Source organism: Cetorhinus maximus, chromosome 17 (assembly GCF_964194155.1).
Source record: "Cetorhinus maximus chromosome 17, sCetMax3.hap1.1, whole genome shotgun sequence".
In the NCBI taxonomy this organism is placed as follows: domain Eukaryota; kingdom Metazoa; phylum Chordata; class Chondrichthyes; order Lamniformes; family Cetorhinidae; genus Cetorhinus; species Cetorhinus maximus.
This window is the reverse complement of record NC_135895.1, coordinates 4,089,148-4,106,339: the sequence shown is the minus strand read 5'-3', so window position 1 is coordinate 4,106,339 and position 17,192 is coordinate 4,089,148. Positions and strand designations below refer to the sequence as shown.

Genomic DNA, 17,192 nt, shown 5'->3' with positions numbered 1-17,192 from the left:
CTTCGGCAGAACTGAAGCATAGTTAGGAGAAGGGAGAAATATAAACTGGTTTAAGGTGGGGGGTGGGGGGGGCAGGGGGGAGAGAGAAGTTGAGGGTGTGGTGATTGTGGAGATAAGCAGTGATAGGAGCAGTTAATCAAAAGATGTCGCAGACAAAAGGATCAAAGAGGTGTTGAAGGTGGTGATATTTGTCTAAGAAAAGTGCTAATTAAGAATGGAAGACAGGATACTCAAAGTACAGCTCTAGTGGGGGTGGGGTGGACAGACTAACAAGGTTTTAGTTTTAGATTTAAAAATAATGGAAATAGGTGGGGAAAGAAGAATCTATATAAATTATTGAAAAAAAAGGGGCAGGGGGGAGAGAAACGGGGTGGGGATGGGGGGAGGGGGAGTTTAAGATCTAAAGTTGTTGAATTCAATATTCAGCCTGGAAGGCTGTAAAGTGCCTAGTCGGAAGATGAGGTGCTGTTCCTCCAGTTTGCGTTGGGCTTCACTGGAACAATGCAGCAAGCCAAGGACAGACATGTGGGCAAGAGAACAGGGTGGAGTGTTAAAATGGCAAGCGACAGGGAGGTTTGGGTCTTTCTTGCGGACAGACCGCAGGTGTTCCGCAAAACGGTCGCCCGGTTTGCGTTTGGTCTCTCCAATGTAGAGGAGACCGCATTGGGAGCAACGAATGCAGTAGACTAAGTTAGGGGAAATGCAAGTGAAATGCTGCTTCACTTGAAAGGAGTGTTTGGGCCCTTGGACGGTGAGGAGAGAGGAAGTGAAGGGGCAGGTGTTGCGTCTTCTGCGTGGGCATGGGGAGGTGCCATAAGTGGGGGTTGAGGAGTAGGGGGTGATGGAGGAGTGGACCAGGGTGTCCCGGAGGGAACGATCCCTACGGAATGCCGTCAGGGGGGGTGAAGGGAAGATGTGTTTGGTGGTGGCATCATGCTGGAGTTGGCGGAAATGGCGGAGGATGATCCTTTGAATGCGGAGGCTGGTGGGGTGATAAGTGAGGACAAGGGGGACCCTATCATGTTTCTGGGAAGGAGGAGAAGGCATGAGGGAGGATGCGCGGGATATGGGCCGGACACGGTTGAGGGCCCTGTCAACGACCGTGGATGGAAAACCTCGGTTAAGGAAGGAGGACATGTCAGAGGAGCTGTTTTTGAAGGTAGCGTCATCAGAACAGATGCGACGGAGGCGAAGGAAGTGAGAGAATGGCATGGAGTCTTTACAGGAAGCGGGGTGTGAGGAGCTGTAGTCGAGGTAGCTGTGGGAGTCGGTAGGCTTGTAATGGATATTGGTGGACAGTCTATCATCAGAAATTGAGACAGAGAGGTCAAGGAAAGGAAGAGAAGTGTCAGAGATGGACCATGTGAAAATGATGGAGGGGTGGAGATTGGAAGCAAAATTAACAAATTTTTCCAGGTCCCGACGAGAGCATGAAGCAGCACCGAAGTAATCATCGATGTACCGGAGAAAGAGTTGTGGGAGGGGGCCGGAGTAGGACTGGAACAAGGAATGTTCCACATACCCCATAAAGAGACAGGCATAACTGGGGCCCATGCGGGTACCCATAGCCACACCTTTTATTTGGAGGAAGTGAGAGGAGTTAAAGGAGAAATTGTTCAGTGTGAGAACAAGTTCAGCCAGACGGAGGAGAGTAGTGGTGGATGGGGATTGTTGGGGCCTCTGTTCAACGAAGAAGCTAATGGCCCTCAGACCATCCTGGTGGGGGATGGAGGTGTAGAGGGATTGGACATCCATGGTGAAGGGGAAGCGGTTGGGGCCAGGGAACTGGAAATTGTTGATGTGACGTAAGGTGTCAGAGGAATCACGGATGTAGGTGGGAAGGGACTGGACAAGGGGAGAGAGAAGAGAGTCAAGATAACGAGAAATGAGTTCCGTGGGGCAGGAACAGGCTGACACGATCGGTCTGCCAGGACAGTTCTGTTTGTGGATTTTGGGTAGGAGGTAGAAGCGGGCCGTCCGAGGTTGGGCGACTATCAAGTTGGAAGCTGTGGGAGGAAGATCTCCAGAGGAGATGAGGTCAGTGACAGTCCTGGAAACAATGGCTTGATGTTCTGTGGTGGGGTCATGGTCCAGGGAGACGTAGGAGGAAATGTCTGCGAGTTGACGCTCAGCCTCCGCGAGGTAGAGGTCAATGCGCCAGACAACAACAGTACCACCCTTGTCAGCGGGTTTGATGACAATGTTGGGGTTGGACCTGAGAGAACGGAGTGCAGTGAGTTCAGAGAGAGACAGATTAGAATGGGTGAGAGGAGCAGAGAAATTGAGACGCCTAATGGCCCTCAACTGTATCCGGCCCATATCCCGCGCATCCTCCCTCACGCCTTCTCCTCCTTCCCAGAAACATGATAGGGTCCCCCTTGTCCTCACTTATCACCCCACCAGCCTCCGCATTCAAAGGATCATCCTCCGCCATTTCTGCCAACTCCAGCATGATGCCACCACCAAACACATCTTCCCTTCACCCCCTCTGACGGCATTCCGTAGGGATCGTTCCCTTCGGGACACCCTGGTCCACTCCTCCATCACCCCCTACTCCTCAACCCCCACTATGGCACCTCCCCATGCCCACGCAGAAGACGCAACACCTGCCCCTTCACTTCCTCTCTCCTCACCGTCCAAGGGCCCAAACACTCCTTTCAAGTGAAGCAGCATTTCACTTGCATTTCCCCTAACTTAGTCTACTGCATTCGTTGCTCCCAATGCGGTCTCCTCTACATTGGAGAGACCAAACGCAAACTGGGCGACCGTTTTGCGGAACACCTGCGGTCTGTCCGCAAGAAAGACCCAAACCTCCCTGTCGCTTGCCATTTTAACACTCCACCCTGTTCTCTTGCCCACATGTCTGTCCTTGGCTTGCTGCATTGTTCCAGTGAAGCCCAACGCAAACTGGAGGAACAGCACCTCATCTTCCAACTAGGCACTTTACAGCCTTCCGGGCTGAATATTGAATTCAACAACTTTAGATCTTAAACTCCCCCTCCCCCCATCCCCACCCCGTTCTCCCCCCCCACCATCCCCCCCTTTTTTTTTCAATAATTTATATAGATTCTTCTTTCCCCACCTATTTCCATTATTTTTAAATCTAAAACTAAAACCTTGTTAGTCTGTCCACCCCACCCCCACTAGAGCTGTACTTTGAGTATCCTGTCTTCCATTCTTAATTAGCACTTTTCTTAGACAAATATCACCACCTTCAACACCTCTTTGATCCTTTTGTCTGTGACGTCTTTTGATTATCTGCTCCTATCACTGCTTATCTCCACAATCACCACACCCTCAACTTCTCTCTCCCCACCACCCACCCCCCCCACCCCACCTTAAACCAGTTTATATTTCTCCCTTCTCCTAACTATGCTTCAGTTCTGCCGAAGGGCCATGAAGGCTCGAAACGTTAACTGATTTCTTCTTCGCTGATGCTGCCAGACCTGCTGAGTTTTTCCAGGTAATTCTGTTTTTGTTTTGGATTTCCAGCATCCACAGTAGCTTTTAGCTTCTTGTTTTAAATCTATGACCGCTGGTTACTTACTCACCAATGGGAACAAGTTTTCCTTAGTTACTCTATCAAAACCTCTCATGTTGGAAACCTCTATGGGGTCACCTCTTAATCTTCCCCGATTCAAGGAGAATAGCCCTAACTTCTTCAATTTCTCCTCATCTCTGAAGTCCCTCATCCCTGAAAGCACCCTGGTAAGACTCCTCTGTAGCGTTTGTGATGTCTTGGGCTAACTGAACAGCCCTTTCAAAGAGCCAGCACAGGCACGATGGGCCGAATGGTCTCTATGTTCATGATTCTATGAAATAAACTCGAAGGTGGCGTTTCCAAGTTGCAGATGATTAGAGACAAACCAAAACTGTGATGGGAGTTGGTGGCCTAGAAGCTGTGTCTCATTAAAAAAAACTTGCATTTGCATAGCGCCTCTCTCGAATTCAGGATGCCCCAAAGCACCTTACAGCCAAAAAACAATTTTTAAAGTGTAGCCACTTTTGTAATGTAGGAAACATGGTAGTCAATTTGCAGACAGCCAGTTCCCACAAACAGAAATGAAGGAACAATAGATAATCTGTGTTTTTTAAAGTGATGTGGATTCAGGGATAGACTCCACTACTCTTGTTCAAGATAATGCTGTGGGATCTCTTGCGTTCACCGTTGCATCAGCATCTAATCTGAAAGACAGCACCTCCACCAGTGCAGCACTCCCTCAGTACTGCCTCTCTGACATTATAGCAGCTGTGGGCTGAAAAGGAAGAGAGGGAAAGAGAACAAGAAGGGAGGGAGAGGATAGAGAGGAGGGAAAGAGGAGAGAGGGAAAAGGGAAGAGAGGTGAGTGGGGAGAGAGCGAATGGGGAGGGAGCAGGGAAAGGCCAAGAGGGGGCAATTGAGAGACTGGTGGGGCGGTGGGGGTTGGGGGAAAAAAAAGAGGAGGAGAGGAGGGTGATGGAACAAACATGCAGAGGGATAGACAGTGGAACAGCGAGATAAAGAAAGATAGCTAAAGAAATGGAGGAGAGAGTGATCAAGACAGATAGATGGAGCAAAGGAGAACACACATTCACTGCCATCCCCTCCTCCCTTGGAGGCAGATTAAGTAATTTTAATATGAGGGGAACAAATTTATACATTTATTTTCCTTAAGTAGGTAAGTATTTCCATATAATACATTTCTAGGAGTCAAAGGAGAAGCTTTTTTGGAACTGTCTGAAAGAAATCGTACAAGTTTCTCTTTGAATTCGCTCTCTCGGCAACAGCCTCACTTGTCACTCACCACAGACAATTACATTTCTGTATTTCTAACCATACTGGAGTTGGGTTTGATTATATTCCAGGCTTTTGACTCTGGTCTGGGATAAGAAGTGGAGAATAGCTTCAATGGCAAGTGTCCTTTCAGTCCCTTGATGGATTGTGCCATTCCCACAGTAATTGGTAATTTAAACACTGTTAGTAAACTGGGAAATACTGTACAGTTTATACTGGATATCTTTGTACCTGTGGGAACCTTGTTACTTTCCATTTTTATGCATTAAATACATTAGTACATATTTCTGTTGGGCGGGGTGGGAGAGTTACCCAATTATTGTGATAATTTAACGGTGAAAAAAAAATCTTCTGGAGAAAATCGTCACTTTGATAGACAAGTTCTGGCAAAATAAGAACATAAGAAATATGAGCAGGAGCCCCTTGAGCCTGCTCCTCCATTCAATCAGATCATGGCTGGTCTGCTATCTCAACTCCACTTTAGGCCCTGTACTCAGAATCCCAGAGTGTCCAGTAGTCTATCAATCTCTGGAATTCTAGCCCAGCTCACTCAGTATGTTCAAGACAAAGATTCACAACTAAAAGGGAAGCGGAAGCAGATTCAAAATAAAAGCAAAACACTGCAGATGCTGGAAAGCTAGAACAAAAACAAAAATACCTGGAAAAACTCAGCAGGTCTGACAGCATCTGCGGAGAGGGTCATACGGACTCGAAACGTCAACTGTATCCCTCTCCACAGATGCTGTCAGATCTAAAATAACTTGGGAAATTGAATAAGTATTTGAAAAGGAAACAATTTGCAAGGCTGTGGTTAAGGGTGTGGGGGAGCAGGCACTGAGAACACCAGGGGTACAGTGGGGCTAACTGGCTTGCTCTTTCAAAGAGCTGGCACAGACACGATGGACTGAATGGCCTCCTCTTCTCCTATATCATTCTATGATGGTATCACAGAATCACACAGTGCAGAAGAGGCCCTTCGGCCCATCGAGTCTGCGCCGACATGTGAGAAACATCTGACCTACCTACCTAATCCCATTTACCAGCTATTGGCCCATAGCCTTGAATGTTATGATGTGCCAAGTGCTCATCCAGGTACTTGTTAAAGGATGTGAGGCAACCTGCCTCCACCACCCTCCCAGGCAGTGCATTCCAGACTGTCACCACCCTCTGGGTAAAAACGTTTTTCCTCACATCCCCCCTAAACCTCCTGCCCGTCACCTTGAACTTGTGTCCCCTCATGACTGATCCTTCAACTAAGGGGAACAGCTGCTCCCTATCCACCCTGTCCATGCCCCTCAATCTTGTACACCTCGATCAGGTCGCCCCTCAGTCTTCTCTGCTCCAATGAAAACAACCCAAGTCTATCCAACCTCTCTTCATAACTTAAATGTTTCTTCCCAGGCAACATCCTGGTGAATCTCCTCTGCACCCTCTCCAGTGCAATCGCATCCTTTCTATAATGTGGCGACCAGAACTGCACACAGTACTCCAGCTGTGGCCTCACCAAGGTTCTATACAACTCCAACATGATCTCCCTACTAATCTATGCCTCGATTGATAAAGGCAAGTGTCCCATATGCCTTTTTCACCACCCCACTAACATGCCCCTCTGCCTTCAGAGATCTATGGACACACACGCCAAGATCCCTTTGTTCCTCAGATCTTCCTAGTGTCATGCCGTTCATTGAATACTTCCTTGTCAAATTACTCCTTCCAAAGTGTATCACCTCACACTTTTCAGGGTTAAATTCCATCTGCCACTTATCTGCCCATTTGACCATCCCGTCTATATCTTCCTGTAGCCCATGACACTCAACCTCACTGTTAACCACCCAGTCAGTCTTTGTGTCGTCCGCAATCTTACTAATCCTACCCCCCACATAGTCATCTATGTCGTTTATATAAATGATATAATAGGGGGTCCAACACAGATCCCTGTGGTACGCCACTGGACACTGGCTTCTAGTCACTAAAGCATCCTTCTGTCATCACCCTCTGTCTCCTACAACTAAGCCAATTTTGAACCCACCTTATCAAATTATCCTGTATCCCATCTGCGTTTGCCTTCTTTATAAGTCTCCCATGTGGGATCTTGTCAAAGGCTTTGCTGAAATCCATATAAACTGCATCAACTGCACTACCCTCATTTACTCACCTGGTCACCTCCTCAAAAAATTCAATCAAATTTGTTAGGCATGACCTCCCTCTGACAAAGCCATGCTGACTGTCCCTGATCAAACCCTGCCTCTCCAAGTGGAGATAGATTCTCTCCTTCAGAATTTTCTCCAATAGTTTCCCTACCGCTGACGTGAGACTCACTGGCCTGTAGTTCCCTGGCTTATCTCTACAACCCTTCTTAAATAGTGGAACCACATTTGCTGCTTCAGTCCTCTGGCACCTATCCCATGGCCAGAGAGGAATTAAAAATTTGGGTCAGAGCTCCTGCAACCTCCTCCCTCAGCAGTCTGGGACACAAATCATCCAGATCTGGAGATTTGTCCACGTTTAAGCCTGCCAACACCTCCAATACCTTGTCACTCCCTATATCAATTTGCTCAAGAACCTCGCAGTCTCTCTCCCCGGGTTCGATAACTTCATCCTCATTCTCTTGGGTGAAGATGGATGTGAAGTATTCGTTCAACACTCTACTGATGTCCTCTGGCTCTAGTCATAAATTGCCCCCTTGGTCCCTAATGGGCCCTACTCTTTTCCCTGGTTATCCTCTTCCCATTGATATACTTATAGAATATCTTGGGATTTTGATAATGACGAAAGTTACCACAATTTGGAGAACTCAATGGTATCAGAAACATACCAGTCAGCCTTGCCTCCATTCGTGATCCACATTTTCTGACCGTTAATAATGTACTCGTCACCTTTTTTCTCTGCTCTGGTCTTGATGCCAGCCACATCAGAGCCAGCACCTGGTTCTGTCACACAATATGCCTGAGTAGAGAGAAGAGCTCCGTTAAGTACAGCTGCTTGTTGTGGTGTTTTGTTTCTTTTTTTTTTGCAATGAATGATCTTGTGAACCATTTCATTTAACTACACTCACACACATCAGTGGAGCCTCAGTCATTCGTCCCAAGTATTTCTTCTGCTGTTCCTCACTGCCTGCAAGAATGACTGGCATTTGCTTGAAACAAGAAAGGGTACAAGTTAAAGGTAGCAGGTGCCACAATATCAAAGAAACAGAATCGCTGCTGAGCCAACTAAAGTCACTATCAGAGCGGAGAAAACAGGCCATTGGAAAAAATCTCAATATCATTTCATTCTTAATCACCCGTAACCAGAGAACATTAGTTTTTTCCATTCACAGGATATGAATGTCGCTGACAAAGCCAGTATTCATCACCCATCCCTTCAAAAGGTGAGGAGCTGCCTTCTTGAACCGCTGCAGTCCATGTGATGTGGGTTCACCCACAGTGCTGTTAGGGAGGGAGTTCCAGGATTTTTCCAGTGACAAGGAATGGTCGATATATTTCCAAGTCAGGATGGTGAGTGGCTTGGAGGGGGACCTGCAGCCCTTGGTGGATTTTGGAGGCAAGATAATTAGCAAAAGACTGGGGGGCATTGGGGGGTAAGGGAAGAGATGAGGAGAATTTTTTTGCCTAGTGAGTTTATGATCTGGAATGTGCTGCCCAAACAGGTGATGGAAGCAGATTTAGTAGTAACTTCCAAACAGAATTTGAATAGCTCGTTGAAAAGGGAAAAAAATGCAGGGCAATGGAGAAACAGCAAGAGGGATAGCTGGATAATTCTACCAAAAAGCTAATGTGGCATGATGGACTGAATGGCCTCCTTGTGTGCTGTTAATCCCCTGATAGCTCAACTGGTGAAAGATGGGTTTTATAGAAGGGTCAAAACCAGATTGCCAATCTGGGCTGATAGGAATCAGCTGGAGAGGTGTAAAAATTGCTCTTGGCTTCAGAATTTTGGAAAGAGGAATTAAATGAAGAGATAAGGTTCCTGCTCTCAATGACTATCCAGTAGCTCTTGCTGGAACAAGCGCAAGTGTCGACATCCAGCATAGTTTCGGTATTCCCTGCAGCCTCCTGATATTCAGTGCCAAAGCTCCTACCTCTCAAACCATCAACCACGTAGGAGGAGCATGGGAACATCACCACCTCTAAGATCCCAAGACCTACACCATCCAAATTGGTCTCCACATTTAAGGATATATACTTGCATTGGAGATGCTGCAAAGTTTCACAAGGTTGGCCCCTGTGATGAAAGGGTTGCCCTATGATGAGAGGCTCAGTAAATTTGGTCTATATTCTCTAGAGTTTAGAAGAATGAGAGGTAATCTCATTGAAACCTACAAGATTCTGGAGGGGCTTAATAGGGTAGGCACCGAGAGGCTGCTTCCCCTGACTGGAGAATCTAGGCCACGGGGGCACAGCCTCAGGAAAAAAGGCTAATCATTTAGGGCTTAGGTGAGAAAAAAATCTTCACTCATAGGGTTGTGAATCTTTGGAATTGTGGATGTTCCATTATTCAATATATTTAAGGATTTAAGGAAATCAAAGGATATGAGAGCAAAAGGGAAAGTGAAGTTGAAGGCCAAGATCAGCCATGATCGTACTGCATGGTGGAGCAGGCTCAATGGGCCTTGTGGTCTACACCTGCTCCAATTTTATGTTCATCCTGACTTGGAACTACGTCACCGTTCCTTCATTGTCGCTGGATCAAAGTCCTGGAATTCTCTTCCTATCAGCACTATGGATGCATCTACAGCACATGGACTGCAGAGGTTCAAGATGGAAGTCCACCATCGCCTTCACACAACTACAGATGGGCAATAAATGGTCACATCTAGGAAATGAATTTTTAAAAAGCACAAAAAGAATGTTCACTTGCTAAGGTACTGAAAGATGCCCTGTATTTGTGATACTCCTTTCAGGAAGCAATGCTTTCAGGAATCTGGAAGAACGAGTACAAAGAATTGAAAATGAAAGGGCTGCACATAGTGACAGCACAAGTCCCAGCCAGAATGGAAATGACTGGGTTATTTCTGCCAATGTCTCACACCTACAGGTTGCTCTCAGTGACTGAGATTGATTTAATGCATCATATCAATTGTTTGCCTTATGTAATTATTCTCCGCTCACTGCATTTTGGTGGAGAAACATACCTGCTGAACTTGTGAAACTGGTTCCCGTCGTTTTGGCCCAGAGTTCAGATAATCTGCCTGCTGTAGTTCATCAATAAGTTAGGACCTCAAGTCCTGCCCCTTCTCCAATTCATTGGGTGACACAGCAGTGTCTCTTAGCACTTTGCTAAGAAAAATCATTTTATGGTGTTACGACCAGGTGAGAGGGGGTGGACTGGCTCCCCTCTATTCAACCTCCTCAGCTGGTCACAACAAAGGTTTAAGTTTCTTTTTCACAGGGATATACCTTTTCCAATTCAGAATGTAGTTAACCATTTTAGTTGCAGGCAATAAGGAGCCAATCAAACAAGGTTTTCTTGAGTCATAGAGCGAGCAAATTTATAAACCACTAAGTCTGAGAAAAATGATAAAAATGCGACTTCAAGCATTCTGCCCTCATGCAGTCATTCGGGCTCTCTCACACACACAGGCATCAGAAATAAGGGGAGTTAGAGTCCAATAAACAAAAAGGGTAAAAGAATACACAGTTAAGTTTGATTGACCTTGAGGCATAGATTTTAAACACTACAGCCGATTTTATTCTTTTACCTTTTTTTATTGAATTCTAACTCCTTTCTGAGACCTGCATGTGTCTGAGCCCGAATCACTGCATGAGGGCAGAATGCTTGAAGTTGCGTCATTATTATTTTCCTTTGGTTTATTGGTTAATAAATTTGCTCTTTGGCTCAAGAAAGCCTTGTTTGATTGGTTTCTTGGATGCGGTCAGATGTAGAAGATGATGCAATTATCACAAGATCTCGGTTCGCTGAAACGTTTACGGTAGAGTCGGCTTCTCAAACCAGGTGACACCCTTATTCCAAAAGAGATAGAGAGCAGTCTTGAGTCTGTTTCTTCTGAAGGCTTTCTTGACACTGTCTGTGTCACTTGCAATTTCTACTGGCTGGGCAGCCTTGCCTTGGAACTACGCAATGGGTGAAGTATTTCAAGAGGTTTTGGGTGTGTCTGTCTGTCTGTAGCAGCCATTGTTTAAATATCTAGTACTTTGCATTTTTGATGTCTCTTCCTTAGACAGTTACAAGTTTCAATGAATGTTTGACTTATAGGAAATGTCTCTCTCTTCACAATCCCGAGGGTGATTTGTTTGTTTCGCACCTTCACCTTGGAATATGGCCCAGCATTTTTAAGCAGTTTGCTCTGTCTCAGCTCAAGTTGCAAAATTTTCAATCAGTTGAAAGTTGAAAAATTATATTTTCAAAAATAAATGGACACAGCCTCGTGTCAATGGACCATAAATTAAACAATGCAAACCTACCCCCAGTGAGTTGGCCTCGATTGCAGTCTGAATGCCGGTACAACCATATGCAATTTCCTCAGTAATTAGACAGGAATCAAAGATGCCTAGTCCCATTCCACCTATTGTTTAAACAAAAAGTGGAAAGAGCAAAAATTAATGAGGCAATTTTAAACAACAGAGAAGAGGCATAGTGCCATTATGACACAGAACGAGGCCACTTGGCCCATTGAGTCCATTCTGTATCTCTGTAGACCAATCCATTCAGTCCCATTTCCCTGCTCTATCATAGTAACCCTGCAACTTTATTTCCCTCTGGTGTCCTTCCAATTTTGAAATCATTTATTGTTGTATCCACCACCCTCTTGGGCAGTGAGCTCCAGGTCATTACTACTCACTGCATAAAAAAACTCTTCCCCAGCTAATGGGAAGAGTTTTTCTTTGTCTACCTTATCTAAACCTGTCAATCTTGCACACCTCTATCAAATCTCCCCTTAATCTCCTTTGCTCCAAGGAGAACAACCCCAGCTTCTCCAACCTAACCTTGTAACCTTCACCCATGTAACCATTCTGGTAAAAGAGAATTGGATCAATACTTGAAAAGGAACAATCTGTAGGGCTACATGTGGGACTAACTGGATAGCTCTTGTAAAGAGCCGGCACAAACACTCCTCTATTAAACACCTCAAGATTCCAGGCCTGGGAAAATACATCCTTTGTCCAACACCCAGGAGAAGAAGTGGGAGGTTTGTCGCATGATCTCCCCCAAGCTGCTAGAACCTGTAATATTGCCGTGTAGAACTGAACCCAGGCAGTCTACTATTTTATCATCCAACAGGCAGCAGCAGAAAAAAGTCTTTCCAGGTAAAATGCCTGGCCCTCATTTTTTTTATTCATTCATGGGATGTGGGCGTCGCTGGCTGGGCCAGCATTTATTGCCCATCCCTAGTTGCCCTTGAGAAGGTGTTGGTGAGCTGGTGGTGGTGGTCTAGACTGTGAACTACTGTAACATTGGAGCTCCTGGATCTGTGCGTATAAGACTCGTTCATCTCCTCGTGCCTCCTTCCATCGGGGAAGTCAGCACTTCTGGGAGGACGGATCACCCTGCAGCAGATTCAGCCTGCTAACCTCTGAAGGAATACACCACGGGACTTTTGATTCTGGACTCACGTGAAACCATAATTCTTATTTTTATCATGGTCTTACCCTGTCCCCCTTTATTCCCCCCCTTTATCCCTCTTTTATTGTATGAGTGCGAAAAGGGGCTGACATTGTAAAACCCCTCTCCGGCGTCATGCGCGTGTAAAATAAACCAACCCTCTGATTTTACGTCACATCAAGTTTGATGTGGGGTTATTAATAAGAGGATTGGATCACTCTAAAACTGAAGGGTTGGGGAAAACATGTCACCACTTATAAAGGGGGAAATCAGAAATGAAAAACACCTGTTTGTGGACAGGGAGTGAGCAGAGAAATCAGGGCTGTTTAACTTAATCCTCCTCTGTCCGTAACAGAAATTGGGAGCTCAAGTCTGGATGAATCTAATTTGAATTTGACCAGAGTCCAAATTAGAGATAAGAATCAATTGGAAGTCAAAAGAGGGAAGATTTGGTGGCTGGAATTAATTTTAAAATAAGTAACTTTTACCACAGCAAATTCCTTGTCCTAGCTCTAAAAAAATGACAACATTTGATGCTCAAATGTTTATTCAGCAAGAGAATTTAAACGGGGAAAGTTTGGAGACCCTTAGCACAGATCAAATGAAAGCTGTAGCTAGGGAGATACAAATTGCCCAGCGAAATCAAAAGAAAGGAATTAAACCTGGTGTTGGTAGAACGCCTGGATCTAACGTTAGCAGTACAGCAGTCAGATGAAGAGCTCAATCATGACTCCAAATCCCCTCCCCTAGCCAAATCTAAGCTGCAAAAGCTTAAATTAGTGCTAGAATTTAAGGAGAAGGAAAGAGAGGGAAGCTCAAGAAAGGGAAAGAGAGAGAGAGGGAAGAGCAAGGGAACAAGAAAGGGAAAGAGAATTCCAGCTCCGAAAATTGGAAATGGAGTTAGCAGCTCAAAGGGAGAGAAGGGAGCAGACACCTAGCCGCTGCGAGGGAAAATCTCTCTTTACCCGGCAGCATCCCTTATCCCCCTAACACAGAACCACTCTCCAAGGCCCTCAAGTACGTGAGATTCCTTCCCAAATGTGGAGTCACTTTTTTACCACCTTCAAGAAAATAGCAGGACAGCTGAAATGGCCCTGAGAGATCTGGACATTTTTAATTCAAGAGCAGCTGTCAGGGAGAGTCCAAGAGGGCGACTCCATGCTGCCTTCTGAGATGTCCCTGAAATATGAGCAGACCAAGGCTGCCCATCCCAAGTGCCTACGAGTTAGTCCCAGAGGAAAACAGCCAACATTTCTAGAATGCTCGTAAGAAGCCAACTCAAACCTATACCGAGTTTGGACAGCTGAAACAAATCGCGTTCGATCAATGGATAAGGTCCCTAAAACTCCCACGCACCTGTGAGCAGTTGCACGAGCTAGTGCTGTTGGAGGGATTCAAAAATTGCCTAACCTCCAACCTGCAAATACACCTGGAGGAGGAGAGAATTTTCACAGCCAGGGGTGCAGCCGTCACAGCAGGCAGCTATGACCTCACCCACAGGCCTGTAAACTCAGGTAAACCCTTTCCAAACTACACCCATGAGCATTGGAAAGAGAAGCAGAGTGACTCGCTACAGAAACTTACCCATTGGAGGGCATGGCACTTTTTGTGTCTGAGCCAGTCAAACTCCCATAGAGTTTCTGGAGTTTTGTCCTTTCAGGAACAGAGTGCCCCTACCCAGCCCAAAATGTGAGCATGGTACAGCTCCAGAACACAGAAGCCACCCGGTCCTTAATGTTAATGGGAAACCTAAACCTACCCACTGAGTACTCCCTGAAGGCCAAAGCCCTGAACAGTGGAGCGGGAGGAGGATCTGTGTTTGCACCCCTCCATAGGGTCCACCTAGAACGTGGCCTTGTTTCAGGCCCTCTCACAGTAGTGTTATGGACCAGAGGGGGATTAATTTAAACAGCCTTTGTTTCTCCTCTCACTAAACAGAAACGTATTTTTGATTTCCCTCTTTATCAGTGGTGGTGTATTTTCCCCAACCCTTCAGTTTTGGAGTTACCCATTTCTCTATTAATAACTCCACAGCAAACTTGAGATAAGGTAAACTAAGAGGGGTAGTTTATTTTACACACACAAAAAACGCGGGAAGGAGTTTCGCAACCTACCCCTTTGTGCATTCACACAATAAAAGAGGGATAAAGGGAAGAAAGGGGTTCAGGGAAGAGATTATAATAAAAATAAAAATTATGGTTTCACATGGGTCCAGGGTCCAGTAAGTCAATGTCCAATGAAGGTTCTTCCAGGTGACTTTGTCTGGCAGGATTCCTGGTCTTGGTCCTAGGAACTTGGATGCAGGTTGAGTCTGTTGAAGATGCAGCAAAGCATTCTTGTATCCTGAGTATTAGCTCCCTCTGTAGGTGAAATACAGGGTTCTTTCTGGAAATCAGACTTGGAGAGAGATGGAGGTCAAAGGCAGGCCGGTCTTGTCTTCAGAGGTTAAACCGCAACTGAAGACAAAATTCAGGAGCTGTATGATTAAACAAATTCAAACAGCTTAATGTCATGTGAAAGGGTGGTTTTGGGTCGAACTATTCAGCTAATGAGGTACCTGGTTGAACCCCATTGTTTTTATGGAGCAGATAATGATGGGGCTATTAGCACAACATTGGAGATTAGGAGTCACAAGTAGCTCCACCTTTGTCCATAGCTGGCTGGTATAGACTTATCATCTATGAATCCTTTGTGTTAGCTTTGCTGGAATGTTTATATAATACAAGTCACATTCCAGGAGGATGACGAGGTGGCCTTTGTCCATTGGAATAGTTTAGACTCTTCCAGAACTATGAGCATGTGATCAGCTGCAGCCATCTTTATCAGCCCAGCAATTGTACATTTTGAAAAACAGAAAAAAAATCATAATTTTATGAAGTAGCCAGGCTGATGTAGAGCAATGTATATTTTCCCTTCCTGGCTTCTGGCCAGGACAGTAGGAATTGTCCCGAAGCTACCAGTAACAAGAATCTATTTCCTCCTTGGGAACAATTTGGCTGACAGCCAAGTGCTCACCAGCGAAAGAAAAGGGGCCAAGATCAAGCAGCTAATACCTGCAGAAGGGCAGAAAGCTGGAGAAGGCCCAGAAGCCCAAAAGGGTGGGATAGCACCCATAGACCTCGAGAAAGAGCTGCTCAAAGATAACAAAGCAAAAGGCAGGCCAGTAAAATTAAAGGGGGTCCAGAGAAGGCCCCTAGAATCTAAAATAGATTACTCAAATATCCCCAAATTAAATAGGGATTAGAGAAGTCCTAAGCAGGGAAAGAAATATTGGGGGGGTGGGGGTGGGGCAGTGACATTGTGGTATTGTTACTGGACTAGTAATCCAGAAAGCCAGTATAATGCTCTAATGATGACCATGAAACCATCATCAATTGTCGTAAAAACACATCTGGTTCACTAATGTCCTTTAGGAAAGGAAATCTGCCGTCCTTACTTGGTTTGGCCTACATGTGGCTCTAGACTCACAGCAACGTGACTGACTCTTACATGCCCTCTGAAATGGCTGAGCAAACCCCACTCAGTTCTCAAGGGCAATTAAGAATGGGCATTAAATGCTGGCCTAGCCAGCGATGCCCCCATCCCATGAATGAATAAAAACAAAGTAGCTGAAGAGCTTGAAAGAAGGTAGGTTATTAAGGAGGAAGGGAAAAGGACTTGCCTGAAGTATGGCTGGCAGAAACCTTCTTTCCAGCATTAAATAGGAACAGAGGGGGGTTCCCAAACCAATAAGCAGTCGAAAAGCCACCAGGGAGGGTAGCTGGAGCTGCACCTCCACTCGAAGGCAGTGGTGTTCAAGAGGATGTGGAACATCCTGTCCGTAACAACAGAATTTATAGACTGAGCCAGTTATTCACCCTGAATCTGCTTACTGACACCCAGCTTGGGTTATAGTCGTGCTGAAATATTGGAACAGTCCATCAAGTTTATTCCGCCATTCAATTAGATCATGTTTGACCTGTATCTTATTGCACTGGCTCCATAACCTTTAACACTCTTACCCAACAATAATCTATCAATCACAGTTTTTACATTTACAATTGCCCCCACCCCCCCACCACCCACCAACAGCTTTTTGGGTGAGGAAGTTCCAGATTTCCACTACCCTTTGCTTCCTATCACCACTGAATGGCTTAGATCTAATTTAAGATTTTGTCCCCTTGTTCTAGACTACCCCACACCAGAGGAAATACTTTCTATCTGGTTTATCAAATCCTTTACTCATCAAACACCTCAATCAGGTTATCCTTAATCTTCTATACTCAAGAGGATTGAAGCTTAGTCAGTGCAACTGTCCTCATAATTTAACACAATTAATGGAGCCAAACAATCTCCTTATGATGATAAATTTCCTCATGTGACAGATGTATAGTATTTACAGCTCAGACTTCTGGGCCCAACATACCATGCAGTGTTGATGCTCTACACAAGCCTCCTCCCACCCCTCTTAATATAAACTTATCAGTATCCTTCTATTACTTTCTCCAACACATGTTCAGCTTCTTGTTAAAATTCATCTATGCTACAGGAAGTCCTCATTTTAAGTTGCCCCACTTTAAGGAGCTTTGCTTCAAAGTAGTTATTGTTTTAGGTCCGTTTTAGTCGATTTAAGTCGTGCTTTCCACTTCAGAGTCGTTTCGTGTTGGTGCCTTCCTTGTGTCATCACCACCTGTCTTCATTGTTGTCTGTCTTCACTGGCACATCATCACCGCCTGTCTTCACTGGCTCATCATCACTGCCTGTCTTCATTGTTGTCTGTCTTCACTGGCACATCATCACTGCCTGTCTTCATTGTTGTCTGTCTTCACTGGCACATCATCACTGCCTGTCTTCATTGTTGTCTGTCTTCACTGGC

At 45.5% G+C, this 17,192-nt stretch overlaps 2 protein-coding genes across 3 annotated transcripts in view; one reads left to right on the top strand and one right to left on the bottom strand.

The window, feature by feature from the left end:
* cryz (crystallin, zeta (quinone reductase)) overlaps positions 1-17,192 on the top strand; it is a 1,066,321-nt gene that overhangs the window by 267,264 nt on the left and 781,865 nt on the right. The gene's annotated exons all lie outside the window — the stretch shown is intronic.
* acadm (acyl-CoA dehydrogenase medium chain) overlaps positions 1-17,192 on the bottom strand; it is a 77,917-nt gene that overhangs the window by 17,809 nt on the left and 42,916 nt on the right. The window contains exons 5-7 of the mRNA XM_078560651.1: positions 11,200-11,300; positions 7,830-7,910; positions 7,590-7,720 (exon numbers count right to left, since the gene is read on the bottom strand). Coding sequence (XP_078416777.1) covers positions 7,590-7,720; positions 7,830-7,910; positions 11,200-11,300 — 313 coding nt within the window. The remainder of the gene's footprint in view (positions 1-7,589; positions 7,721-7,829; positions 7,911-11,199; positions 11,301-17,192) is intronic.